Source organism: Bipolaris zeicola (assembly GCF_000523435.1).
Source record: "Bipolaris zeicola 26-R-13 unplaced genomic scaffold scaffold_280, whole genome shotgun sequence".
NCBI classification, from domain to species: Eukaryota; Fungi; Ascomycota; class Dothideomycetes; order Pleosporales; family Pleosporaceae; genus Bipolaris; species Bipolaris zeicola.
The window spans coordinates 1-27,742 of record NW_006912329.1 but is presented as its reverse complement, the minus strand read 5'-3'; the positions used below and the strand labels follow the sequence as shown (position 1 = coordinate 27,742).

Genomic DNA, 27,742 nt, shown 5'->3' with positions numbered 1-27,742 from the left:
TATTGTCGGAGGGCGTTGTTTAGCCTGACTCTAGGGGGGTGCAGCGCTGCTTCTGTCTCACTNGGTGCAGTAGGAGAGGTTCTAAAGGAGCCTAGGATCTTCCTACACGCTTGGTACTGAATGGCTATAGGTTGTATAGAACCATGAGTCTCACGATGGAAGACACGAGTACCCTCGCCTTCGCCTATGCTGTCTAGTAGGCAGCTGAATGAACGAGGGACTAGCCTGATAGAGGCGAAATGAATAGACTCAAAACTTATGAAATTGGATGATTATATACTGTAGACGAAAGCCCGGATGTCATAAATCGTCCCTACATTCCAAGCTCAACTTACCTCCATTCTGTCCACATGAAGCTTTTGCTTATGCTTTTTCGGAAAGGATGAAGGTTTGGGTATCATGATTGGTTTCCCTTGCCAGGTGCCAGCAGCCACCCACTCACCAGTCCACGTAATATTTGACTCGTCTAACTTCATGTCCGCCAACACCTCTAACCGCTCCGATTCCTCCAGGGGCTCTTTTGCAGACGCTTTGACGGACTCGATGTTGTCCAACTCTCCGTTTGCCCAGCTCACGGAGCTAAGGGAAGGGTAGTCGGATTTGGCGTTCGTGACAGCGGCACGGGCGTGATCGATACGCGTGAAGACTATCATGCCTGAAGCTGTCCGATGTTTTTCTCCAGCATGTCGGATCTTTTTGTCTTTGAGAAGGACAACCATATCCACCTCGCCATACTTTGTGAACATGGTTGCAAGCGTATCTTTATCCCAGTGCTTTCCATCGCCTTCCCTCGGAAACTCAAATTTGACCGCGCGGGCCATTTCGGAGGATTCGCTCTTCTGGGATTCGCTCTGCTGGGTTCCCTGTGGCTCTGACCTCTTCCTCATGGCCTCGAGATAGGCCTCTCGCTCTTCTTGAGCTTCTTTTGCTAGGCGTTCGTTGATTTCGTGGTAACGCTTCCTGCCACCTTTGTGTATTTCATGAAGCTTCCGTTCAGTGTCCGTCATGTCCTCGGGAACCTTTCTCTTGATCCCAGACTTTTGATCTTGATACTCTTTCTCTCTCCTCTCGAGGTCTTCTTTCAGCTTGCGTCGTCGACCATCCAGCATCTCGTCCTGTAGCACCTTCTCGCGCCGCCTAGCTCTTGCGCGATCATACTCGCCTTTGAGGTTTTCATCAATAAGAATGTCGCGTGCCCATCCCAGAAGAATGAAGCGATCGGCAGCATTCTTGTCGTCGGGATTTTTATCCGGATGGTATCTGATAGACGCTTTGCGGTATGCTTTCTGGATAGCGTCTGCATCTGCGTCAAAGGCTACGTTGAGTAGCTCGTAGAAGTCATCCGTGGAGGACTTTGCAAGATCCTCCAGTTCTCTGTTGACTGACATTCCGGCAGTGTGACGCGACAACTACCGATATCTTAATAGTGTATGCGCCTGAGTGACAATGGAGATCTGCAGTATTATCTATGTGAAGAGAAGGGTTTAGGCAAGTGAGAGAGATGCGCACTAGCGCTTCCACTAGCGCGCTTTTTGTGTGTGCAGGGATCCCTAGGCAGTCATTATACCTGTTTAAGCCTGGGCCCATTGTAGCTTCCGACGCCATATCTTCGCAATTAAAAACTGGACAGCGCCAACAGTGTGCAACAACAGTCGTGGTTGCGGGACAACTGCAGGGGTAGTTACAAATCATTATCAAGGCTATCATATTGCTGCTACCCACCGCGGACACTTGTTGCATTGTTCTTCGAGGAACGATCGAGGACTTTCACTGCGCGCGTGGAGCTTTCGAGCAGACCTTCCTTCCAACGTTGATGTCCGTCGCATCATCGGTCAAACGCGCAGCTACAATCATGGCCACTTCCCCCAAAGAGGGTAAGAAAAAGGTGCTCGAGGGCATCTTCGCCGTCAACAAAACGCAATGGGCCTCCTCAGCCGGCGTGCTACGCGACCTGCAAGAGCACTTTGCTCGTTCATCGCTCCTTGCGCCTTGGCTTGAGAGCCAAAAACGGTCGCTTATCCTGTCGCACGCAAAACAGAAGCATATCAACAATCTCAAGGTAAAGCTTGGTCATGGCGGTACTCTGGATCCAATGGCTACTGGTGTCTTGATTGTCGGGCTGGGACGAGGCACAAAGTGCCTGCAACGCTTTCTGGAATGCACAAAGACGTATGAATGCGTGGTGCTATTTGGTGCCGCTACAGACAGCTACGACGCTGTTGGAAAGGTAGTTAGCAAGGCGCCATACGAACATGTCACAAAAGAGTTGGTAGAAGAGAAGCTGGCGCAGTTCCGTGGCAAGATTATGCAGAAGCCAAGTGTTTTCTCAGCGCTCAAGGTTGATGGCAAGAAAATGTATGAGTACGCAAGAGAGGGTAAGGAGATACCCGAGGTAGCTGCACGACCTGTGGAAGTGGAGGAGCTGGAGCTTGTTGAGTGGATGGAACCAGGAAGCCACGAGTACGCGTGGCCAAAGGAAGAGGTCGATGGTGTCGAGATGGAAGGCGCGAAAAAGCTACTTGGCATTAGAGAGGAAGATGCAAAGATTCATGCCAACACCATGGCGCGGAAGGGACGGAAACGATCACGTTCGCCAGAGAGCGATAGTGTAGAAGGAGCCGGGAAGCAACCGAAGATGCCCAAGTCAGAGACGGAGCCAGCCATGTCTGGTGCTTTACCATCACAAGATACGCCAGCGGAGGCAACCGAGACAATTCAGGATGATACTACACAAGCCGCTACTGATGCGGCACTACCCACACAGGAAAACCCAGAAACTTCATCCAAAGAGACTGAAGTAGCAGATCAAGCACAACCATCAAACGAGGACTCAGCCACATTCACACAGTCATCACCACAACCCCCAGCAGCCCGGCTCCGCATGACCGTCACATCAGGCTTCTACGTCCGCTCCCTCTGCCACGACCTAGGTCTCGCCTGCTCCTCCCTAGGACTCATGTCCTCGCTAATCCGCTCACGCCAAGGCGCCTACACACTGGGCCAAAACGTGATTGAACTCTCTGACTTCGAGTCCGCCGAGAAATGGGAACCGCAGCTACAGCAGCAGCTGGAAGAATTCATGGAAAAAGAAGGGTGGGAGGCTGAAGAGCTAGAAGATGAGGAGACGTGGCAGGCGAAGAAAGAAGAGCGCTTGAGTGAGAGGAAAGACGAGGATCGCGAGAGGAGTTATCGGGGTAGTGGTGGGGGCGGCGGCAAGAATAAGTGGAACAAGGGTAAAGGCAAATACTCGCGGAATCAGTATTCCAAGAACATGGATGGCGGGAAGAAGGAATAGCAGAAATGACGAGAATAATTTTACTTGTGTAAATACTGATATTGGTTCATATCTATTCTGCAAATAGAAAACAAGAAAGAAAAAAGGTTATATGACATATACCCGACCCTGCACCATATCTATATAAAAAAAAAGTCCGACACCCTTACTGCGCCGTGGACTCGAAAGGGCAACAGCGATAAATGCAATGCAAAAGGCTCTCAAAAAATAGATCAAGAAATGTTCAAACTTCCGACCTAGAGTTCCGCCGACTCAAACTTTGCCGCACGCTCTGAAAACTACCGCGTGCACTCGTATCCGCCGAACCCTGTACCTCATCCTTTCTATCTTCATGGTTGATGAAGAGGAACGAAAGGACCATGATGGCAGCACCCACCCAGTACAGGGCACTCGCGTACTGCGAATCCAGCAGCATTTGGCCAACCAACGAACACGGAATGGTCAAGCTGAGACCAACGGTAACAACGAGGGGAGACGTAAGGAACATGGCGTAGGCCCAGCAAAAGTCCGACACAAGCGACGATGCACTGTTGACAAGAACAATGTTGAGGATGCGCGTCGTGGGCGGGAGTTCAAATTGCTCGATGCCGGTAAGGTGGAGGATGATGAAACCAGGCCAGAGAAGCACGACATTGGCCAAGCCTACCAGCCCAAAGAAAAGCGGCATATTGACTTTTGTCTCGTCACCGATTTTGGCCTTCATAAACACAGTATAGAAGCCGTAGAGAACTGCCGAGACAAACGCCATGACGTCGCCAATCGCCAGTTCGCGGGGTGTTTTGTGAGGGAAGGTACCCCGGTTTTCGTCCGTGTCGCCAGAGACATCGACTAGGGATATCAGGACGACACCACTTAGAGATGCGAGAACGCCGACAAGCTTGAGCATGGTGAAGCGCTCCACGCGCATTATGGAACCGAGCAGGAGCGTCCAGATGCTCGATGTGGAAGACAGGATGGTGGAGCTGGCCACGGTCGTGTACTTAAGACAAGCTGCTGCAAAGTAATTTGCTAGGAACCAGAGGATGCAAAATTCGAGAGCTAGTTTGGCTGTATCGTGTAGTGTCAATCCTCCTTCGTCTGTCTCATGTCCCACATCTTTTCCCCTACCGAGGTTCAGGGATCCCGGGGCTGATGATGAGAGCAATACTTCGGTTGCTTCGTCGTTCCTGGACTCGTGCGAAGGTGCCAGGGAAGAGCTGGATTCGTGTTCGCGAAGTAGTGTCCATTTCCCTGTTCGTCGCTGCAAAAGATTATAGATGTGTGTGATAAATGGCTGCCGAGGCTGGCGCGCAGTATTTGGTTGGCGGTAGTCGCTCCATAGGCAATGCAAAAGCATGGGTAGTAGCGGTAGGATGAAGAAGGATGTGTTTACGTAAGTTACGAAGTAAGGTTTCGAGTAGGAGTTGTCTGCAAAAATAGTCTGTTCGTTCGTCAGTCGAGATGCCCTGCCGATGCGAAATGTCGTATTATGTAAAAGAGCAACGTACGCTGGCCAGGAAATTACTCGCAGTCCATAGAAACACGGTCGCAAGCAGAAATCCTATGCCGATGGCGTGTCTGACCTTGCCTGACCATGCTCCCATCTTATCTTTTCCATCCATCCACTGGCTGGCTTCGGTCGCGGGACTGTCGAGATAGTCTTCGGATCGCATGAATGCATTCTCGTCAGAGACATCACTGACGCGCGGGCTGGTGGTCGTCGGCTCGACGAGCTCTTCTCGCCGGGGTATCATGGTGGAGGGATGTGGTAGAGACTATGGCGAATGTGCTCGTGTGTTTGCGCAAGTCGGTCAGGGAGGGTCTTCGGGGATAAACGGAGTCAGGGCTGGAGATTGCGTCGACGCATGAAACAGGATCCAAGTGCCCATCAATTGATCAGTGAACGAGCGGACGCCAGGAGGTGGGCAGGTGAAGTTGCACGGAATGATTCGGAGGGACACGCGGACAGATGCGAAGTATTGCGTCGATTCGGGGGTTTCATTAGCCTTCTTGTCTCAGGTGGGCGTGGTTACGGCCCGCTACAGCCACCCACTGTTGCTGTGGCTTGCCGACGCCGCTGCGGCTATTCGGCCCAAGCCACGCGGTCATGCTTCTACTACCAACCATCGACATGAGCTGCACTGCTCGTATAGCCGAGGTATTCATATTGTGTATTTAGTATATGCAGCTACATAGACTCGAAAACGATGGAAATCCGTCAAAAAGAATACGTTGCAGAAAATGCATCTGCCACAAAAAGTATGCCAAAACACCAGACGCCATATCAACTCCACATGCAAGGCGACGTTTCGGCATAAACATATCCACTAATCTTGTCATCGGCCATGCCCGTTCCGTCAACGTGTTCACTAGCATGCGCAACCACCCTCGTTTCCCTTAAGGTCAATCGGGATCGTCTCGGGGAAGTCGTTGCTGAAATCGCCGACATCTTCTTGCGCCAAAGCTTGTCGTGCAATGACTACACGCATGTCAGTTACTAGAAACAGAATTTTGCAGTAGAGAGATTTCAAGTACCTTCAAAGGCTTGTTCGACGTTGATGGCCTCCTTGGCGCTCGTCTCGAAATAAGGAATGCCGCCCTTTGATTGGCAAAAGGCCATGGCGCGCTTGGACGAAATCTATGTCTATCAGACCAGTTCACAGACCGTGGGCACGATGCGCACTCACCATGCGTTTGCTTTCCTCCACATCAATCTTGTTGCCAATGACAACCTGCGCTGGTCAGTAGCTGCCCTGTTGCTGCATTGCACATGTCCACCTACGAATGGAAAGCTTTCTGGGTCCATGGGGCTAGCCTGAACAAGGAACTCGTCTCTCCAGCTGTCGAGCGTGTCGAAACTCTTGGAATTGTTCACGTCGTATACGAGCACGCAGCAATCAGCGCCACGGTAAAAGGCAACGCCCAGCGATTGGAAGCGCTCCTGGCCGGCCGTGTCCCAGAGCTTGGTTACGTTAGCCTCTTGTTCATTGGTACAGGCAGTGCATACACACCTGCATGGTGACGAGCCTGTCGTCAACGAGCACTTCCTTGGTCAGGAAATCGGCTCCGATGGTTGCTTTGTAGCTTGCGCTGAACTTCTTGTTGACCTGGTCACTTTGTATAAGCACTGCGATAAGGGTTTGGGCAGCTGCCTTGTCGGTCGAGAGTTGGACTGGAAGAGGTTCGTACATATTGGTTCATCAAGCTCGTTTTGCCGACCCCGCTGTCTCCGAGGATGATGACCTGGGCGCATTAGCAGTAGTTTAGTGTATTCCGAGAAGCTCCAGTACCTTGAGAAGGACCTTCTTTCTTGAAGCCATGGTGTACAGAGTATGTGGAGCGTGTGAGGGCTAGCGAGTGCGCAATTGACTCAAGGCGCGAAGCTCAGTAGTCTGCGACGTCAAGTCGAGTGTGGATGCGGGGTTATGTGACGACAAGGTCGATGGTCGCCGACGGGTTGTACAGCTCTGGGAGATGTCGTCTCGAGGAACTGAGGAAGAGAGATGGGAGTTTGGGGCGCAGGTACGGTGAGCAAGTGCGCAGCTATGGTGCCAACAATGGATGATGGTTGATGTCAAGGCTGCGCACGGGCCGCGCGCTAGCTGGCTGCCCCATCATTTGATAACATCTGAGCTTGGTCCAGCCGCGCGCGCACATGACCATGCATTCACCCCTGCTTCCTAGTATGGATGTGTAGTAAGTATAAACAACGATACGCGTTGCTGATAGACATTGGGGTATCGTTCGTTGCAGGTACTCAAAATCATATGTTGTGCTAACTATTGGATATTTTAGTGGTGTTTATGATATCACTGCATGTCTACTCTCTGAAGCTCTAAGTTAAAAAGATTTTAACTCAATGCCAGCGTGTGTATTGAAATTTGCACTCGGAGCCTAAATTTCGTGATAGCAATCTGAGGAGTAGCCTCTGAAGGATTAGTTCACAGCAACGCAGTTTGTTAGTGCTAATAGTCTCGATTTTGAGGCTTGCAACTTGAGTAATCGATGGTTAGAGAGGGATGGCAATCCTATAGTTTCCCACGGCTTGGTAAAGACTCGATATGGTTTTATCGCCTGTACCGTGCTGACCCGGCCTGTTGTCATTAATAGTGGTAGTTTTGTTGTTCGGAGATTCCTAATTCGTCGGGGTAGGGGTAGTCTTTGCCCGAATGCCGAGGCGCAGACGGGTATCATGTACAGTGACTGTGTAGAAGAAGTTGTTTCCAGGCGGGACAATCGGCATCTTGTAGGTGCATTGCCGGAGGAGAGCCGCGAGGAGAAGGCGATTGTATATAAAGAGAGGGTGCTGTAGCACCGGGACAGTGCACGGGGGCGTCACATGGCATGAGCAGCAGATGCTTGCCATGGCGGCAGTGCTGTGTACAATGGCTCTGTAGGCGCACGCCCGGGCGGTGAGGGCTGAAGTGGAATTGCAGGTCAAAGACGGTTTTCTGTGGGATTGGCCGAGTGTCCAGCGCCAGGCCTGAAGTGGCTGCCAACCCCCCGCGCTCGTGACTGGGGCGGGCGGGCGGCTCCCAATCCGGTGGGAGGCCGTATGTTGGTGCGCGTGTATGGATGGGGTGAATAGAAAGATGCATGCACGCATGTACAGTCAGCCACTGCGCGCAACTTTCACATACACACACAGGTTCTTCACTATCCAAGACCTCGCTCCTATCGGCGTTACTGCTACCACCGTGTGCCCACCTATACCCCGCATACTCAAGGCCAGGCCCATGCAGGTACCCATGCGGAGCCATTGACGAGCCACAGCCACAGCCACAGCCACAGCCCAGCCCTCAACAGCGGCCACTCCTCTCAGCCGCCGCAAGCCGACCGAACGACTGTCTGGTCCAGTCCAGTCCAGTCCACCACCAAATATGTCCACGACTGCCTCCAACACGTCTCCACCAGCCCGCTCCCAGACTGCCACGGCCCAGCACACTCGTACTTACCAGGCCTGCATCCCCTGCCGCCGCCGCAAGGTCCGCTGCGGTATGTCCTCGCCGTCACCCGACCGCCTGCGCAGTGCTGTTTGCTGATACCGCCCTCGCGGCCTCTAGATCTCGGCCCCGTCGACAATCCCCACGACCCGCCGTGTGTGCGCTGCCGGCGCGAGAGCAAGGAGTGCTTCTTCTCTGCCACGCGCCGCAAGAGAAAGACCGACGACGGCGAGGAATATGACGAAGCCGATGACTACGAGATCCGCAATGCCCGCAAGCGTCAGCGCTCCGATGGCCTGCAGGAACCCCTCACAATCACCACGGCCAACTCCACCGCCTACATCTCCCAGCCCTTGACCCCCGGCGGCTCCATCGGTCGCTACGAGCCTCTGCGCCGCCCAAACACGTCGGCTGGCCAGTCGTCGCAGCACAATGACGAAGAAGACCAAAAGGTAAACAACGAGACCCTAGCCACGCTGCAGACTGGCGAGGTCTACAGCGGACATGACGCCCTCAACCTGCTCTTCGAGGCTGCCGGCATGAACGCCCACCATCGCACCGGAAGCAGCTCCAGCCTCCAGCGCCCCAACCTTGGCAGCACCCCAGGCTCCCAGACAAACTTCGCCAGCCCCCGCCCCAACCTGTCACATGCCCGCACAAACTCGCGCCCTACCGTCGAGCCCTCGGTCGACCCTGCTATCCAGCAGCCCTTGTTGCCAGATCCCCCCAATGAAGCCGCCTTTGCAGACGCAGTGCGCGCCTGGTCCAAATTCCGCTTTGTTCGCGCCGGCTGGCTCACTGCAAGAGAAGCCATTGCATATATCGACTACTTCTACGCCTTCCTATCCCCACTCACGCCAATTGTCGTGCCAGACTACCGCGATCATGCCTTCCACGCAAAGCTGCTCAAGGAGGAGCCCATGCTTGTCATTACCCTCCTGACAATCTCAGCTCGCTATTCGCAACCCAGCGGATCCAGCGGTGTTGGCGCCACATCTAGGTCGTATCTCATTCACGAGAAGCTATGGAAGTACCTGCAGGGCATGATAGATCGCATGATCTTCGGTCAGGAGCAGTTTGGCGGCGGATTCTGTGGCGCCGGACAACAGCCTGGATCCGACGTGAACCCTCTGTCGCGTAAGGGTCTTCGAACACTCGGCACCGTCGAGAGTCTGATGCTACTCACAGAATGGCATCCGCGTGCCCTTCATTTTCCGCCCGGCGATGATGATGATGAGCTTGTTCTGCCCGACGATCCGTATGAGTCTGGTCCTAAAGCCGACATGTACAAAGAGGTCGGCGACAAGCGCATCGACAGCTGGCTTGAGCCGTGCTGGCGTAGCGATCGTATGTGCTGGATGTTGCTCGGTAATGCCATGACACTTGCTTTTGAGATTGGTGTCTTTGATGAAACCAACGAGACCGAGTTCGAGGAAGCCAACCAGCACTTGTCGCATGCCACAGTCAAGGCTTATTACCGTCGGAAAAACCATTTGCGCGATCTTCTGATTATATATGTCACGCAGACTAGCGGCAGGTTAGGCCTGACGTCCATGCTTCCCAAAATCGATCGTGACGAAAGCCTCACAGGCGCTCCTTCACCACTAGAGCTATACAAGGACCGCATCAGTCGCATCAAAGCTCCCCCAGCTCAGTTTGGCATGCGCTCAGACGGACAGCGCCTTCCTCTCGAGTCCATCGCTACACAGGAGCGCCATGCCATTCAGGATCTCGTACTTGACTTTTGGCAACGCATTGCCAAGATTATGGAGATGGGTAACCTCAAGTTGTTTTCAAACCGGCGCAAGACACGCGAGCTGCTCAAGACAGGCACGTACGAAGAAATGCTCAAGTTTTTCCAAGGACCTTTGGCAGAGTGGAGAAAATGCTTTGATCGAGCGCCCCAAGGTATGTGCAGTTTGACTCGTGTGCTTGATTACCTTGTGTCTAACTTGTGATAGTGCCTACTCAGCTCCGACACGTTCTCATCATTGAGTTCGAGTATACACGCGTCTACCTCAACTCACTAGCCCTACAAGCAGTTGTGGAGCGCTGTACACACAACACTCCACTCCAAACACATGCACAGCCCAACGGCGTCAATGGCCGTGCTACCAACGGCAATGAGGATGGTGGAGCAATACCCTTTAGCACGCTGGTCAAGTGGTATGCTAACGACCGCCACTACATCAACGAGGTCATCGATGCATCCCGCAACGTGCTCAAAGTTGTCGTTGATGGCCTCCATCCAGGTGGCTATCTGCGACATGCGCCTGTGCGCACCTTTTTCCGTATTGTCAGTGTAGCCATCATTCTGCTCAAGACATTTGCACTGGGTGCAACCGAAGAGGACGTTGCCGTTAGCCTGGGCCTACTCAGCAGTTCTGTCGACGCATTGCGAACAAGCATCGTGGACGACGTGCATGTTGGCAACCGCTTTGCCGACCTGGTCGAGACACTAACCCATCGTATCCGTTCTCGGTTCGTGCGCCTCACAGCCAATGGGTCAAGTGGCATTTCCCGAGCCGGCAGCAAGAGTCCGGTCCAAGCACCAATGATGCCTCCACCATCTGCGCTCAACAACATCAACCATCTCGCACCACCATACATGGGATCTCAGCAAACGGGCTTCTCGGGATCTGGTACCAGCGTTCCCGGATCACCCAGTATGGGACTGAGTACAAGTGGACGCGCAACTCCTCTCTGGGGCATCTCATCCGAGCCATACGATCCGAACTCGAACAGCATATCCATTATGCCTCCACCAGGCAACTATACCAACTTCTCTGCGAACACCAACGGCAACAATCACAGTAACAGCAATGGCTCAAACTCGAATGGAACCAATGGCACGCAATGGGGTCAGTGGGCAAACAACGGTGGTGGTGGCTGGGGCACCGGCCACGATCAAGACTGGCTTGCGTTACCCCTCGACCCACTGCTGGACCAGTGGGGTGCAGAGATTAATCAGACGGCCATGGGACCGGATATTGGAGGCATGGACATGTTGGATATCTTGTTGAATATGGGGGGTCCACCTGGTAGTGCATAAACACATACGTGGGTTCTTGTTTATCTTTTCTTCTTCTCAGCAGTTTGGGTAACTTTCTGGATAATTTCAGGTTTGATTGGGGGGGGAGGGGTTCATTATTGGATTTTGCATGAATCATGATACGTATGAGGAGTGAAGAAACTTGGAACAAGAAGTATAAGGGTAATGCCAACCTGGATAAGGTCAATTATTTTCATTATGAAGGGGAAAAGTTTAGGTTTATCAATCTTTTCAAATTCTAATAGATCCCGCTGTTCTCTTTTTGAAAAAAGAAGAAGAAGAAGAAACGAGAACAAGCATTCGAGACGGAAATCTTGATGGGATAAAAAAGTTCTCATTACTTCATTCACAATAATATTTCCCGATTTTCCAATAACATCTTTTAAACTTTTCCATGCCCAAACCAAGGCACGCACACAATTACCTTTTGAGCGTCTTCTGCTTCTCCGCATCAACCACGACCTTCTCGCCCGCAACACGAAGCCCCTTGCGCTTCCTCACCTTATCCACATACCGCTTGGCCACATTCTCGCGGTCCGCCAACTCACCCAGATCCTCGAGTTCATCTTCCGTAAAAGGGACCCAGAAGGGATCTTCGTCGAGCATTTCAAATCCTGCAAAGCGGAGCTGGGGCGATGCTGAGCCCGAACTCCTCTTGCGGATCTCGTCGCTGAAGCCAAAGGATTCGGCAACGGGGAGGAGCGCGTTGATGGTGAATGTTTGGGATCCCGTTGTGGACGCCGAGGAAGTTGATGATAGGGTTTCGCTGAGAATGGTGCCTCGCCGACGAGTCAGGACGGCGTAGACACGACCCAGGACATCGGTCGAAGCTTGGATTTCGCAGCTGTACATGGCGAGGAGCATGCGGGGGGACCAGTCAAGGAAGCCCTGGTGGATCGACGAGCGTACGGCTTTGATAACTTCGCCTGTCAGACGGCCACGATCTTGCTGCGCACCTTCTTCTTCGCCCAGGTTCAGCGCCACGGATTCCAAGAAGACGGCGATGCCTTGCACGGGCTCCGCGCAGCAAGGGCCTTGGGCTGTGGCTAGCTGAAAGGCGTAGGCAATAGTTGAGGAAAAGGTGCGGGGGGATATTATGCGGTCTGATGGTTCTTCTGCGTCTGGGTTGGGAGACGATGAGTCGCGTAGTCTAGAATGTTCGTTAGGATGGTTCCAAGAAAAACAGTAATCCGGACATGATCAGAGACTTACGCCTTGCTGCAGATGCCATCTGGGGTTGCATCCACGAGAATGTTAGGTCCTATTCTCCGGGGTCCAAACGCAGTAATCTTCTCAATCACATCGGTCCACACTTCCTTTTGTCCCTTTGCTTCAGCAAAAGCATCTTCAAGCTGCTTTTTGAACTCTTCCAAGCTGAGACTCTGTCCTATCTCACGTTTCTCCGCTTCTTGGATGCCATCGTCTTCAGTTCCATGCTCCTGATGCTCTGCATTTCCGCCTTCGTCTTCTGCTCGTCGGTCAGAGTATAGTTTCTTGATGGCGCCGGCGTTCTTTCCCAAGAAATCGGTGACGCTGGCTGGTAGTGGGCGTACCCGCAGGCGTACTGACACCTGTTTGCTCGCTGTCTCGCCAATAACGGTACCTCTGGGAAGATTAGGGTCCTTTGGCGGATTCATCTCGGCTGCTGCCACAATGGACTCCCGGTAAGGTACGATGGGCTCGCCAGCCTGTATCTCGCACTTGGCGAATCGTTCTTTCAAATCCTTCAAACATCTCTCCAAATGCAGTTCTCCCGCAGTGAGAATCACGTGCTCTCCACTGGGCAGTTGCTCGTATTCTGCGCACGGGTCGCTTTGAACAAGGAGTTTCAAGCCTCTGATCATCTTGTCCAAATCATAGGGGTTCTCAGGCTCAAGGGCAACACGGACAATTGGCTCAGTGCCCATCTGGACACCAGCCAGGTTGACAGCTCCGGGTAATTGGGAACACAGCGTACCGGACTTGAGTATGTGTCCTTCGAGTCCACCAATTCCAAAGACAACGCCCGCAGGTACCGAGGTCAAGGGCTCCAAGCCGCGGCCCATCATGAGGTACAAAGCCGTGATCTTGACCTTTTGGGGTTCCGGCGCAGCGTGTGGGTTTGCGGGAGTGAACTTTGGACTGAGAACGTACACTTCATCACCCACGTTGAGAGTTCCCGAAAAGATGCGCGAGAAACCGATCAGGTGTTCTGCCTCTTCCTCAGCTGCCGGAGCCTCCTCTACCGGAGTCTCGGTTTCTCCAATGGTTGAAGATCCCAAAGCATCTGTGACACCACCAACATCTGGATCTTGGCCATTGGCGATTGCTTGCTGGCGGGCAATCTCGGCCCTTTTCTTTCTCCCCAACTCTCTTGCCTCTTCGGCAGTCAGAGCGCCGGTCCTTCGCTTGTTCTGGGGTAGTTCGCTCGAAGGTACCGAGATCATTTTGCTAACGTAAGCTACGACAGGGGCATCGGCTGATGTTTTAAAATTGGTCATTGCATCTCGTACTTGTGGATCAACGTAATCGGCACCCGGTGAGGTGTCAATAATCTCAGGCATGCGTTCGAACTGCGCTTTGGATGGTGGAGGTAGGTATTCGGTCACGGATACTAAGAGAGCGGTCGAGAGCGGAAGCCAGGCTGCGAAAAGCGCCATCAAGAGAGTCCTGGGGTCGCGGGAGCGCATAACGTGTGCAGGGAGGTTGAGGTTGAGCGACTTGGTAATCTTCTCGACCATGGTAGCATCTCTGTAATAATAGGCATAAGTATATTGCTAAGATACATGTGGAAAGTAGCACACAAGGAAAGGAAATCCACGCACCCCTTCCCATTGTTACCTCCTGTAGTGGCCTCGTATACGGCCCAGATGTTGTCCAAGACGAGCTGGACAAACATGGGCTTGAGGTGTCGGCCCTTGAGATGTTTTGAGCTAAGGACACGCTTGGTCTTGGGGTCGAGGTAGAAGTCACCCCAGAGGACTTTTTCGAGAATAGAGCGCTTGATGCCCAGCTTCTTCTCGTACAGGCCTGCAAACTGGCGCACAGTGAAAGCCCAGCCGTCAATGGCACTGCCAAAGATGACGTTGTTCTTTTCTGGGGCAAAGTAGATGTCTTCATCGTCCTTTTCCTCGTACTCGGCGGGGGTACTGGTCATGTCAATGCTATCACCATTTTCTAGCATAGATGAGGATCGCGTGTCAGTCTTGTCAGCAGCAGCGGCAGCGGCATTGAGGCGCTCTTCCATTTTCTCGCGCCACCGGAGATCATCCTCCATGCGCTCGCCTTGGTAGAAGCTGCCCATGACGGCGTTTACCTGTTCAAGCAGTTTGCTCAAGTGCGTGTATGCCTCGGCAGGGCTCATTTTGAGTTCTGTGATTAGCCTATCCATCTTGTTGATGACGAGCAGGGGCTTAAGCTTCTCTATCCACGTCTGTCGCAGGACGGTGACAGTCTGGCTGCAAACGCCCTCGACGGCATCTACGAGCACGACGGCGCCATCGCAGAGGCGGGATGCTGTAGATACCTCGTAGCTAAAGTCTATGTGTCCGGGGGAGTCTATGAGGTTGATGAGGAATTCCTTGTGCTCGGGGGTGGCGTCGGGGGCGGAGCGACGTAGCGAGGAAAAGAAGAGGGAGATGGCCGACGACTCCATGGTGATGCCACGCAGCTGCTCATCGGGCCTCGAGTCGAGGTAGCGGATCTTGCCGGCGAGCTTGGGGGAGATGATGCCATTGGTGGCGATGAGGGCGTCGGTGAGGGACGTCTTGCCATGGTCCTACGTGGGCGTGTTTAGTGGGCGTGGGTGAATGGGGCTGAAGGAGGGGAGGGGCGACGTACGACGTGGGCCAGGATGCAGATGTTCCTGATGCCGTCAGCAGCCTGCTGCAGGGCGACGAGCTTTTGACTGGCAACGACAGGCATCCTGGCGGTTGCGAGTGTTTCAGTGGTGATACAGCGAGGGCGCGCGTGCAGTGGTCAAATTGGAGGGGAGGGGTGCCTGCGGGCGCTCGTCAGGCTGCGAGGGCGCTGTGTGGGTATGCGAGGGCGCGTGGACGGGGGCGAGTGAAACAATCAGGATGTGGAGCAGCAGTAACAGCTGGTGTCTACGCATCTATGGACATGGAGTCTCGACTCGACCGCATCGCCATATCTATTACGACCATCATCCCGCGTCAGCATGGCTCACTTTTTTTTGTGGAGGGGCGGCGGCGGCAGCGGCAGCCAAGCAGAGGAGTATGCACCAAGACGTCAGCGAGCCCACTATGGTACCTAACAAGTACTACTACTACTACTACATACTAGAGTACATACTCGGCCCGTCTGTCCAAAATGTATATCCACAAAAACAAAGGTACACGTGCAGACATGGAATGTGCCTCGACGTGCTCTGCGCCCTGTTGCACCAGACATGTAATATACCTACACATGTACATGTTGGTTGGGGTGACTTTTGGTTGCGCCGGTCATCTGGCCGGCAGTCGTGGTCGCGGCCAGCGATGGGCTTGGTAGGTCGCGCGGGCCCGCCCATGGCCCTGCATCGCCCCTGTCCCTGTCCTTCGCGTATGTGCTATGTATGTCTGTATGTTCCATCTCTCTCACTCTCACCCCCCAATAACACTCGCAATATACTCGACCCCCTCGACCTCCGCTCTCCCATGCCCGTCCCAAACACATACATACACACACGCACACACACGCACACATACAAACACCCTCGCTCCTGCACTTCACTGCATCCAGCCCGCCGCCCGTGAATGTAACTCCCACACCCCCCGACATGGCAGCCACACTGGACAACCACCCGCCCACACTCCCGCCAGACATGCGCCCTACCGCCATGCCCCTCGACACGCCCGCCATGCCCAACTCCAAGACGATCAACACCACCGTCGACCTCATGTCGCCCGTCAACCAGAATGGCTGCTTCGAGTTTGACCGCATCATCAAGGCCGGCACGGTGGTGAAGCGCACGCGCAAGACAAAGGCATGCCCATGGCCACTGCTGCCCCAGACGTCTGCTAACTCGCCTTGTAGTCATGGAAGCCCGTCTACCTTGTCCTGCGCCCAAATTGCCTCTCCATCTACAAGGACAAGGACGAGACCAAGCTGCGCCATCAGATCAACCTTGCCGAGATCACTGCCGTCGCCCGCCAACGAGACTCGAAGAAGAAGATGGACCACGTCTTTGGCATCTTCTCCCCTGCCCGCAACTACCACCTCGGCGCCTCGACCGACAAGTCCGCCCAGGAATGGGTCCACCTCATCCGCACAGAGGCTCGCATTGGCGTCGAGGACGAAGCTGACATGGCCGTCCTGAGTCCAGCTCCTGACAAGGTTACTTTTGCTGTTTCTGCCTCGGCCAATCGGGAAAACATCGTCTCTAGCTCTTCCGAGGCTGAACCGCGACCCTCGAGTTCCATGGTACCTGAGCACATGCACAGCGCCCGCCGACCCTCGCAGGCACTCAACTACTCGGGCGGCGAGTACGGCTCCATCTCCGACTTTGACTTTTCCGACACAAACCAGGCCTCGCCCAATGCGCTGCCCCGACAGATGACACAGGATAAGCGCAGTCTTAGCCAGCACAGCAACATTGGTAACACACCCGGCGACGAGCGCGTCGTCTACCATGGCTGGCTGTACATCCTCAAGTCAAAGGGCGGCGTGCGCCAGTGGAAGAAGATCTGGCTCGTCCTCCGTCCAAAGTGCCTCGCCTTTTACAAGAACGACGGAGAATACTCGGCCACGCACATCATTCCTTTTACGAGCATCATCGACGCCGTTGACATTGACCCCCTCTCGCGCAGCAAGCAACACTGCATGCAAGTCATATGCGAGGAGAAGAACTACAAGTTCTGTGCATCCGACGACGATTCGCTAGCAAGATGGCTCGGAGCATTCAAAAGCTTGCTTGTCAAAAAGGACGCGCAGCAGATGCGTATCCTCCCGTCAGCCACCAACACGGCAAACACACAACCGCCACCTGTGCCAGCATCCATACCACAACCTGCCACTGCCACTGCTACTGCCACTGCCGCGTGACCACCGCCCCACCCCTTCATCACCACTGACCTCTCCTTGAAGATCCAGGCACAATGTACATATGCTGGCACCGTCCATAACCGCTAATAGCGACAGCACTTCTGCACCATCTCCTCGACCAAAACGATACCATCATGATTTACGATCGCAACCGTTAGCACCGCTGCCTAGATGGCGCGCTCCGTTCGATACCAGTTGGATAACCCCCGCTGCTTGATACTGCATATCACAGCACATCTCAGTCTCTCTCAAACACACATATCTCTTGTTTCCTTTTGTCCTTGTAGTAAGCTTGTGCAAATATATCGCTGTACACTAGTAGTGTTTTTGTAATATCCAACACGCCCTTGAGCTGGGCTTGAATCTTATTCCTTTGTTAGGTCATCGGTCGCTTTGTTGTGAATTCAGTTGATGATGGTATCGAATCGCATATTATTATTGTTCTAGTAGTTCATGTTCAGTTGTCGTTGTTGATATGATCCCTGGCTTGGCATCTCCATCTGCATCGGGCCCGTCCCGCGGGGGACATGACATTTCGGACCCCACAGCACGCTAGCATGACGAGGGCTGAACGGCAACGCTAACCGTCCCTCCTGCAGCTATCAGCCTAGGACCCCTATGTCGCCTCGGCTCATCATGTTCGCTCCTACATTCTTCTTCTCTCTTCGGCCAGCTTCCTGCTGTCCCTCTGGATCTGTTGATGCATGGAGCCCGAGCCAGACTCGCAGCGACCCGATAGTCGACAATCGGACGAATGGGGCCCTACCCCCAGCTTCCACGCCAACGACAGTAGCGACGAGAAAAGCATCATTTACTTGACCGATCACTTCGGTATTCGTTATGTCCTTCCTTTTCAGCAATTTCGCTCCAAAGAGGCACGTCTACCATGTTACCTTTTCATCTTTTCCCTCTGCACACATATTTATACACTGCAATCACGAACCCCCGCGCTTGTGTAACTACTGACCCATGACATTGCAGGGCGGAAAGCCTCTTTTGAAAGAAATATATGCCAAGTATGGCCAATCTTACCTAGACAAAATCACAAAGGACGATTATGTGTTGAAGAGACGGGACGTCACTATACTCCCAAGTGTTTGGGATGCTGTTGTACGGCCCAGCATGATTCTCCATATAAAATTTACACAGGAGGAGTCTGACTCTGAGGCTGATTATCGTCAACGTCCATCGTCTCCTTCTCACTCGTGGTCACCTGAAAGCTTCTACCGACACAATAATGAGCGACATATTGAGCGAGACATTGAGCGAGATGGTGTACATGACACTGGCGATGACATTCGCGTCGTAACATTTGAGGACGACTCGCCATGGGTGCCGCCGGTACCTCGTCAGGACACTGAACTTGTCTCCGACACCGATTCTTTTGAAAGCGTCACGTCAATGAGCGACCAAGATTCGCCTACAGAACAAGTAGACCCACCGGAGCCGCCTCGTGAGGTGATTGCTCCGATGGATGTTGATGGCAACCAGCTATCCTTTCGAGTCGACACAAGGCATGTACAAAACCTAATTGGATTCGGCCAGGGCCTCCAGGATCAAAAAAACGACATGCAAACTCACCCAAAAAGAAAAGATATTGACAACTATCGCGTCGAGACGTTTCGAATCACTAAAACCATGATCAAAGAGACTCAAGGACAGGACCAGCTTCAGGTCTACGTTCTACCAGGGCCGGAAAATTCCCACTTGCAAGATGCAGTATCATTTACATGGAGTCATATTTCGGCCACTCAGCTTGATTTTGCTAGTTTCAGGGATGTCTGCCTGACCGTACCACATGCCAGTGATCGGCTACGCAAACTCACTTCAGAGATGCTTACCAAGGTCTACACGGAAAAGGTCAAGCCTTTCGACGGTGGCATGTTCATCGAGCCCGGGACGGTTTTGCGAGCTGATGAATCAGATCAGCCAGATCCACAGTCTGTCATCTTCGCCTGCGTCCCATACTTTGCCCTGAACACCCAAGCCAAGAAGCCTCCCCGTGCCGAGAATGACCTATTTCCACAACGAACTTTGATGCAAACATTCTATTCCTACGAGCCAGTACGCGATCGAGATGAGGAACAGTCATATCGGAGATTTGACGACGCACGCTCCGAGAACATCATCCACGTACCGAATATCTGGTTTATGATCATGGGATCGAGTCATGTTGTATCGTGTAGCCATGTGCCACTCTCCAAGGAGATGACAAATTTAGTAGCTATCATCCAGGAGAATGTCAAAAACCTTGGTGTTCAGCCTGCTGCAGACAACGATTTGACAATGATCAAATTTTCGGATTGGGGAGAACGTGATTTCGTGTTCCCCCTTAGCACTTGCAGATCTTACTTTCAGATGGAGGCAAAGGTTCGCATGATTGGATACATGTTTAACAATAAGAGTTTGGATGCCGAGATCCATTTGCAGCAAAGATCCCGAGAGAGCAGCTGCAGTCTCCTACCGAACATGTGGAGGGATATCACCGTGCGGAATGATCTCCTTTCAATCAATCTGGTAGTAGCCGGCGACAAAGAAACAGGTCAAGCTGACAAGGATCCAACCGCTACATACAGCGCCTACAACAGCGACAAAAGCAGAACCGTGTCAGTAAACCCCTTTTTCCATTGGCCACAACATGGTGCTAGTAAAGCAGTCAAAAACGACAAAGACGCAACGTCAGTGGATGGTTCCAGTGCACAGCAGCCTTCTCGTTGCCTGGAGCAGGTTGGAAAGGCTCTGATGACTAAGATTCTGGAAGGAGCCACTACAAACACTGTCGATGAAACATTCACCTCGACCAGTTACTATGAATCACTGCCCAAGGCAACCTACGCAAATGCTTGTGCTGACTTTGCCAATCTTAAATGTCGATGCGATGCAGTTGAGAAAAGTTTGTCCAATTCTACCTTCCATCAGAACACGATCAACGGCCAGCGAACTAGCCTTGTGGACAGATCGACGGAATTCTTCACTCTCTCTTGCATCATCACCAAGCTTTTCCTCAGCGACACGGATGAGAGCAGCGTGATGAGCAAGCTGTGGGGTGTTATGGTCAAAATCCAGCAGCACGTGGCCAAACTCGAGAAGTATAACCCTTGTAGTGGGGAAAGTGGCAAAGACGCAGTTCCTTCAGAGGACGATGTGCACACAACTGGCAACTCTTGGCTGATCCGTCCCATGGCGAAGCCTAGTCTAGTGTCTTTTCCAGAAAGCCGTCCAGAATTGTCCAAGTCAATCGCAGCGTGTAAGACATGTAGAAGGTTACACACGTTTCGTAGCCAAGAAGATGCGCTTAGACATCTGCAGCGCCACACCAACCGTGAAAGTGAGCCTGGGAAGCGACAGAAGACTACTGAGCCGGGTGGCTTACCAGATGAACAAATCCCAGCCGAGGATGTCCTTATAGATCCGCAAGCAAAGGACTGGATCATGGCATCGGCAGAATTTTGGCATGAACAGACCAATGCGGGAGCACTGGCAATACTCACAAAGGCATGCACTCTGGCAAAGAACATAATTGAGCAAGCTCAACAACTCATGGACGGAGTCCAAAACGAAGATGGCCAGATGTCTGAATTGTACTCTCTGCCCAAGGAGCTCCCTGAAGCATTCCGCCGCATCATTGTCTTCTTCATGGCGACCGAGCGAGCTTTGGACGATGTCGACAAGGCCCATGGACATGAATATCGATTCAAAGATTCGTATGAGCGTAGCATTCTACCATATTCAGACAAAGGCCTCAATGTCTTGGAAAGATTTGAGGCAGGTGCAATGCAGTCGCTGAGAGTTGCACGTGCACATTTGTGCGAAATGGCTTCTTCCCCCTCGCCATGGCGTGTGATGGAGCACCTTTCTCGGGGACCTCAGTATGTCTGCGGCGAGCTGATGAGGAGACTGTTCCTGAAGCCGCTTGAGAAGCATCAAACGGTGGGCGATTTGTATCGGGAGTACATATCGAGGCTCGTAAGTAACTGCATCATCTATGCCTTGAACATTTGGAGCAGACAGCATGACATGAGCGAATAATGCTGAGCTAATGTCATGTAGCAATTCCAAGTCAACCATCACCCGAGTAAACGACTCCTTCGGGACCTCAATCTTCTACAAGAAGAACTCCAGATCCTTACGTCGATAACCATACAGCAGGTAAATCTTATCAAGAACTACATGCGTGTTCTCTACGACGAAACGTATGAGAAGCCAACAACATCCCGACAAAGCATGTTTGTGGACGAGCAGAGTCTGTTCCGAGGTTGCCTTAGCAGTCTCAATCTTGTCCTGGAAGATTACGAGGACCTCATTCGACGCTGTAGTCCCCTGGCCAATCGTACAAAGCAGAGTCTCGAGATTAATGATGAAGATCACGGCAAAGCCATCATGGCTTTCACGGTGGTGACTGTCATCTTTCTGCCGCTGTCGTTTGCGACGAGCTATTTTGGGATGAACACTGTGGATATCCGTGACATGAACCAGAAGCAAGGGCTTTTCTGGATTGTGGCCATACCGCTGACTGTTGTGACGGTGGGGGCTTGTCTACTCATTGGATACAACGGCGATCAGCTTCGTGACATGATTTCATGGCTATATCGCAGGGCAATGGGCAAGGAAGAAACTGGTACTGGAGGCGGAGGCATAAGCGTTCCACGGCGGAAACGTCCACTCCATCCACTCGGAAATTCAAGCAGTACACTTCAGTACTCGAGCGTCGTCGATGAGGCCACATTTGCTATTCGCCAGCCAACTCTGGAGTGGGGCGGTGTAGCACACTCAGGTCCGACTTGGGTAGACGATGACGAAGACGATGCCTGGTACAGAAAACGGTATAATGCACCTGTGACCAAAACAAGACTCAACTCTCGCCCAGTAGCTCGAATGCAATCTTATGCCGAACCGATCTCTATGGCCCCGGAGCCTTCGTACAGAATACATCCCATTTCGTACAAACAGAGTATACGCCATGGCAACGAGTATGTTGCAGCACCCCGAAACAGGACTTACGATTCGTATACCGAAGCAATGGGGCGTGTTCGCTACGACTATGACGAAGAGAGTTTCTACAAGGGAGGTGAGCGACATGGCTTACCGCCGCGCCAAACATTCCGAGCAGAAGTGCCGATGCGCAGACCGGCAGTCAGGATATATGAGACTGAGGCGCTGAAAGATGATGAAACGGGCGGATACACGTGGGAAAAGAAGAAGTCGCATAGAAGTCATAATGATAACAGACGCATGCGTAGCGACCGAGGTTTTGAGACGAGAGATGAGAGTTGGTACCGGTAGAAGCAGTGTGTGCAGGTAGTCGGAGATGGAGCGGCGGGCTCATTCAGCAACACAAGAGGAAAGGCGGAATATGATATGTACATGTATATGTATGCACATGTGTGCATATATGTTGGCAAAGGATGCACGTACCGACAAAGTGGCCGTGACGCATGGTAGAGAGAGGGAGCGAGTTGGGAGGGGCACAGACAGGGACAAAGGAGCCTCGTGCATCGGCTGATCGGCCTGGATATCCATGTAGGCACATCAGTCTTTGCCCAGTGGGTGTGGGATGGCGCAGGGCGGGCAGATCTACTGTCCAAAAGCATGAGCCGCTACTGCCGGGATTTGGCTGGGTCACGCAAAATGCCCGGTTTTGTGCTTTTGATTCTGCCCTTGACGTGTTCGTGCGCGCGCCGACTGGTGAGCTGTGTAGCGGGCGAGGCTAGGAGGGGCGGAGAAAGCCAATGATGTAGGCTTGGGAGATGAGAAGTAGTGTGGACGCGACGGATGGGGTAGCGCGACGCGAGAAACAAAGACAAGTTGGTGCCAGTGCTGGTGCTGCAAGACCGACGTCGTCATCGTTTTCAGCGGTGTGGGCGGCGAGAACGCGCACTAGCAGCAGACGCTAGCACTGGCTGCATGCCAAGCAAAGCTTGGTATTCAGACATGTGGCGCATCGCCATACGGCTTGCGACCAAGCAGCAGCGCGTGTGCGTATAGTAATGCCATCTCAAGGGTGCATAGCAAGCACAAACCCCTACTTTATACCATGCAAATACTCGTGCAGTCCTTGATAGTAGTGCCGAAGCAGGGCAGCGTCCGTGTTGCAACGGGGGCGCGTAAGAAGCGCTGGCGGAAGGGGTGGCGCCACACTCGCATCGCACGGAATCGGAGAGTGTGGCTGACAGGTTCTTGTGCCATGACGCAACCTACACGCAGCACATTGCATCGTCTGGGAAACCTGGCGCCGATCCATCCCCAAACAAAGACCAAAAGGTTCGTCATACCAGCCATGCCGGGCCTTCTTGTCTGTTGCCAACACATGCAAAATTGTGGCTCTAGACGGCATGCACATGCAATGGCTTCAAGGGGATGGGTGCAGGTGGTGGGTGGCGGCACGTCGCGTGGGCGTCAATCGGGAGGGCAGGAGGCGGCGAGGGATGGTAGCATAACATAGCATTAGCATGGCATGGCGGGCGGGCGGTAAGCAGTCGCGGGGTCAAGCAGGTTCACCAGTGCCAGTGGGAAGCTACGACTGAGTGACGTAGTCGCTGCACTCCCCCCGTGTTACCCAGCCCGACTCACATACAAAGCTGCTTTTGTGCCCGTAGTCCGCCCTCATTTCCCTCACACACACTCATACCACTCTCAGATACCCATACCCCCCTCCTGTGACAGCAACCACCTGCCTCACAACTGTCCATTGTTTTCCTTACCGCTTCTGCGTTTGTAATTTTGATACCCCACCTATACCCTTGATACCCACAGTGCGACCTACACCATGAGTGCCGTAAATCGTACGTTCAATAACCCCGCCCCACTACACGCTCAAAAGTATGTGCGCTAACACCATGCAGGTCCAGTGGACTTGAAGCAAAAGGAGAAGGATGTCAACAACAAGCTCCAACTCTATGGAATTGTTGAAGGTATGTTGCCTCATGGACACGTGCCGTTGCTGCAGCGATGCTAATAAAACACTATAGCCTTCTCCAATGGCAAGGTGCCATCCAACAGCCAGATTGATGTCGCTCTCAACTCGGCACTCGCACACCGGGCACTCAACTCACCATCCAAGAAGCTGTCGCCCGAGGGCCAGAGTCTCGTCACAGACTTGAAGAACGTCATTGAACAGGCCAAGATCCTGCTACTCACCAAGAACGAGGGCAACCTCCTCCAAGACTTCATCTGGCAGGCTGAGCACGTCAGCACAGCTGGCGCTAACCGCCCCAATGCCCCTGTTGATAAGGACACAGCGAGGCAGGACGGCAACAACGCTCTCGAAGGCCTGCGCACCCTTGGCACGCTCCTCATCTCCAACGGCCAGTTCAGGAAGCTTCTTTCTGATGCCACTGTTCTTCTCCGCGACATGGCCGGTGATGCGGCTATGAACACGGCCAATAAGGTTAAGCCCTCAGAAGACCGCCTCAACAGATTGGATGAGCCCGCCGAGGACAACACCTGGCACGACACCTCCAACCTGAATCGCGAGAACCTCCGCAACCAAGCTAAGAGCAGCCTGCCATTTGGCAACAAGAACAAGGGTGACCTTAAGGAGGCAGCCAAGGATGTCAACCAAGCAGCTAACCCAGAGGGAGCCCGCGACCCCACGCACACTGCTGATCTTGCTGCCACCGAGGGCCAGACTGGTCAGAGCACCGGCCTTGACGTTCGCAGTGGTGTTGAAGCCGCTAAGCAAAAGGTTGATGCAAACACCTCTGATGAAGACAAGCAAAAGGTCCGCGCCCGCCGTGAGCAGCTGAACAATTACCTCAAGGGCAAGATGCCAGAGGAGCGTCGCGAGCAGACTAGGTGGCGCCTCAAGAAGATGATTGTCGAGATCCAGGGTCACCAGGACTACCAGCGTGCGATTGAGACTCTTCTTGACCTCGCCGAGCGCTACTCGAGCCACGGAAGGATTTTGAGCCAGCAGGGCAAGGGCTCTGTGCAAGGTGCGCATCAAGACGATGCACTAACTACTGCTGAAGCTGACCTGAGGGTGCGTATCTAGGCTTTACTCAAGAGAACCAATGGCTGACCAACATGAAGACTCTCCTCGAACGCTTCGCCAACAACACGTCTTTTGACGACCTGATTGAGTCCATCAACCAGATTTACAAGGACGCCGACCGCGATCCCGAACTCAAGAACTGGTTCAAGCGTATCAACGCCTTCATCCGCAAGACCCTGCAGCAACAGGGCTTTGTCCTCGAGGACAGCTTCAACGCCGAGTGGAACCAGCTCTACGATGATGGCCACCACTTCTTCCGTGACCGTTACCGAGGCCACACTGACCGCATTGCTGATGAGTTCAAGTTCATTGGCCAACAGTTTGATGCCGACCCCCAGAACAAGCAGTTCGCCGAGTCTGTCAACAAGCTTTTCCGTGACCTTGGTCAGGACGAGAATGGCAAGACTGTCTTCAAGCCCCATCTTGTCAAGGACATGACCGACGTCATTCTTCCTGCCATCTTTGAGAATGTCCGTTACATTCCCGTTCCCCGCATCGAGTACAGCGACCCCATGGTAGACGCTGTCATCGAGAACCTCGTCATTGAGGGTGACAACCTCGCACCCAACTCTCTAGAGTTTGGTTCCGACAACTACTGGCGCTGGGGCCGCAAGTCCATTACCAGCACCAACAAGAACAAGGTTATGCTCTCCGTCTCGGGTGTCCAGATGGACCTGAGGGACGTCTCTTACTACATCAAGCGCAAGCAGGGCTTCCCTTCCATTACCGACAAGGGTGTTATGGACATCTTCATGGGTGGCTCCGGCTTCAGCTTCAAGGTTGAGATGGAGACTGCCGACAAGGCGCGCGAGCATGCGCAGACCCACTTCTTCAAGGTCACCAAGGTCGAGTCGGACATTAAGCACCTGCAGATCAAGATGAAGAAGAGCAACCACAAGCTCCTCTTCAACATGTTCAAGCCTCTCCTCCTCAAGGTCATGCGTCCTGTCATTCAGAAGGTCTTAGAGAAGCAGATCAAGGACTCTGCTAACCAGCTCGATGCCATCCTCTTTGACATCAAGTCCGAGGCTGACCGTGCCGCGGCTGAGGCCAAGAACAACCCCGACCCTCAGAACATACAGAACATCTACCAGCGCTATGCCAGCTCTGCCCAGCGTCGCCTCATGCAAGGCAAGCAGAAGAAGGAGTCTCTCAAGGAGAAGACCAAGGATACCAAGGTCAACGTGGCCGTCACCCAGCACGACTCCATCTTCAAGAACATCTCCCTGCCTGGAGGTATCTCATCCAAGGCTACAGAGTACAAGGAGCTTGCTGCCAAGGGCGACAAATGGGAGAGCCCCATCTTCTCTATTGGATCTGCCAAGGAGACTACCAGCCTGCCTCAGGTTGGAAAGATCACTCGCAAGCCGCACGGTCGTGCGGGTGGCTACAGCCCCTCCGATGATGCTTCCCGCGGTCTCGGTGCTTCATCGGGACTCAACCCGTCAACCAACCAGTACGACAGCCAGTACACCAACAATGGTGGTCTTGGTGCTCAGCCAGGTCTCACCACGGGCAACCAGGGCTTGACTGGTGGCGTTCCTACTACCAGCGGTGCTACTTCGGGCTTCGGCAACCAGGTTGACGACGCTTTCAACACTACTGGTTCTACTGGCTTGAACAACGCCGCTGCCATTCCACCCACGACGAGTCAGACTGGCGCTGCCGCCCCTGGCCAGTACAACACCACATTTGGTGACCAGAACCCTGTCTTCCAGGGCCGCGCTTAGATGCATCTTCTCGAACAGTGATACCCGGTATGCTTAGGGGTCGCCCGTCACGATGATTGTGTTTTGTTTTTTGCGTTTTGACCATGGATGATACCACGATTACGTCACGGCGTATGAATAGTAAATGGCATGTTCTTCGGTTTCTGGTTGATGGCAAGCACAAGGTAGCCGGAAGTGTACCTGTAATGCGGAGGAATGGGGGAGGACCCGTATATTCAAAACTGGGTTATGAATAGTTTACGATTCCTTTCCTGTAGTAATAGCTAATACAATGATGCTTTAAATTGGCTGATTTTTGCCGTGATTGATGGTGTTGCTTGAGTGCGGGTATTGCATAATATATGTTGGCTTTTCAACATCTCATAATGAAGTTGTAAAGTCAACTCCATATACGTGAGTATGGACATCTATGTAGTCACATTAATCTCGGCCGCAGGAACAGAGTATTCAAAAGAGAAGAGTGGTGGACCTGCCAACAACTCATGCGTTCAATGGCTTGCCCAAAACAAAAACTTTACGTGTTTACCGCAATGGCTGCTGAGATTTGTCCCCAAGGTTTTGAGATTTGTCCCCAAGATGAGATTTGTCCCCAACGCTAGCTATATCTTCACTAGTGCCAAGTATATTACAGTATTCTATTCTTTTAGGCATAGGCACTTGTGAAGGGGGCTGCACTTAATCACGCATATTGCTAGACCTATTGCCTACTAACACCGTCGTTTCTTA

The 27,742-nt window shown here is 53.0% G+C and overlaps 10 protein-coding genes across 10 annotated transcripts; 5 read left to right on the top strand and 5 right to left on the bottom strand.

Annotated features, from left to right (window-relative positions):
* Nucleotides 1–102: 102 nt before the first annotated feature.
* Nucleotides 103–1,388, bottom strand: COCCADRAFT_30341 (uncharacterized protein; the record flags this gene model as incomplete). Its single annotated transcript, XM_007719111.1, has 3 exons — nucleotides 103–124; nucleotides 336–342; nucleotides 443–1,388. 3 exons carry the CDS (start codon nucleotides 1,386–1,388, stop codon nucleotides 103–105), a joined length of 975 nt encoding a protein of 324 aa, XP_007717301.1.
* A 464-nt stretch (nucleotides 1,389–1,852) lies between these two features.
* On the top strand, nucleotides 1,853–3,295 carry COCCADRAFT_30340 (uncharacterized protein; the record flags this gene model as incomplete). Its single annotated transcript, XM_007719110.1, has 1 exon — nucleotides 1,853–3,295. One exon carries the CDS (start codon nucleotides 1,853–1,855, stop codon nucleotides 3,293–3,295), a length of 1,443 nt encoding a protein of 480 aa, XP_007717300.1.
* A 223-nt stretch (nucleotides 3,296–3,518) lies between these two features.
* COCCADRAFT_30339 (uncharacterized protein) lies at nucleotides 3,519–5,028 on the bottom strand (the record flags this gene model as incomplete). Its single annotated transcript, XM_007719109.1, has 2 exons — nucleotides 3,519–4,715; nucleotides 4,783–5,028. 2 exons carry the CDS (start codon nucleotides 5,026–5,028, stop codon nucleotides 3,519–3,521), a joined length of 1,443 nt encoding a protein of 480 aa, XP_007717299.1.
* Nucleotides 5,029–5,643: 615 nt separating this feature from the next.
* Nucleotides 5,644–6,594, bottom strand: COCCADRAFT_109265 (uncharacterized protein; the record flags this gene model as incomplete). Its single annotated transcript, XM_007719108.1, has 7 exons — nucleotides 5,644–5,753; nucleotides 5,810–5,912; nucleotides 5,962–6,006; nucleotides 6,057–6,236; nucleotides 6,286–6,381; nucleotides 6,464–6,517; nucleotides 6,565–6,594. The coding sequence occupies 7 exons, from the start codon at nucleotides 6,592–6,594 to the stop codon at nucleotides 5,644–5,646; spliced, it is 618 nt and encodes a 205-aa protein (XP_007717298.1).
* A 1,292-nt stretch (nucleotides 6,595–7,886) lies between these two features.
* On the bottom strand, nucleotides 7,887–8,162 carry COCCADRAFT_109266 (uncharacterized protein; the record flags this gene model as incomplete). The annotated part of the gene is made up of 1 exon (XM_007719107.1): nucleotides 7,887–8,162. A coding segment is annotated over one exon (276 nt), but the record flags the coding sequence as incomplete, so codon positions are not given.
* On the top strand, nucleotides 8,155–11,269 carry COCCADRAFT_109263 (uncharacterized protein; the record flags this gene model as incomplete). Its single annotated transcript, XM_007719106.1, has 3 exons — nucleotides 8,155–8,269; nucleotides 8,338–10,125; nucleotides 10,179–11,269. The coding sequence occupies 3 exons, from the start codon at nucleotides 8,155–8,157 to the stop codon at nucleotides 11,267–11,269; spliced, it is 2,994 nt and encodes a 997-aa protein (XP_007717296.1).
* Nucleotides 11,270–11,689: 420 nt separating this feature from the next.
* On the bottom strand, nucleotides 11,690–15,172 carry COCCADRAFT_9226 (uncharacterized protein; the record flags this gene model as incomplete). The annotated part of the gene is made up of 4 exons (XM_007719105.1): nucleotides 11,690–12,419; nucleotides 12,482–13,999; nucleotides 14,074–15,026; nucleotides 15,089–15,172. 4 exons carry the CDS (start codon nucleotides 15,170–15,172, stop codon nucleotides 11,690–11,692), a joined length of 3,285 nt encoding a protein of 1,094 aa, XP_007717295.1.
* Nucleotides 15,173–16,028: 856 nt separating this feature from the next.
* Nucleotides 16,029–17,293, top strand: COCCADRAFT_41080 (uncharacterized protein; the record flags this gene model as incomplete). Its single annotated transcript, XM_007719104.1, has 2 exons — nucleotides 16,029–16,235; nucleotides 16,286–17,293. 2 exons carry the CDS (start codon nucleotides 16,029–16,031, stop codon nucleotides 17,291–17,293), a joined length of 1,215 nt encoding a protein of 404 aa, XP_007717294.1.
* Nucleotides 17,294–18,415: 1,122 nt separating this feature from the next.
* On the top strand, nucleotides 18,416–22,576 carry COCCADRAFT_9224 (uncharacterized protein; the record flags this gene model as incomplete). The annotated part of the gene is made up of 2 exons (XM_007719103.1): nucleotides 18,416–21,259; nucleotides 21,344–22,576. 2 exons carry the CDS (start codon nucleotides 18,416–18,418, stop codon nucleotides 22,574–22,576), a joined length of 4,077 nt encoding a protein of 1,358 aa, XP_007717293.1.
* A 1,483-nt stretch (nucleotides 22,577–24,059) lies between these two features.
* COCCADRAFT_41078 (uncharacterized protein) lies at nucleotides 24,060–27,016 on the top strand (the record flags this gene model as incomplete). The annotated part of the gene is made up of 4 exons (XM_007719102.1): nucleotides 24,060–24,075; nucleotides 24,136–24,204; nucleotides 24,262–25,227; nucleotides 25,287–27,016. 4 exons carry the CDS (start codon nucleotides 24,060–24,062, stop codon nucleotides 27,014–27,016), a joined length of 2,781 nt encoding a protein of 926 aa, XP_007717292.1.
* Between the last annotated feature and the right edge of the window lie 726 nt (nucleotides 27,017–27,742).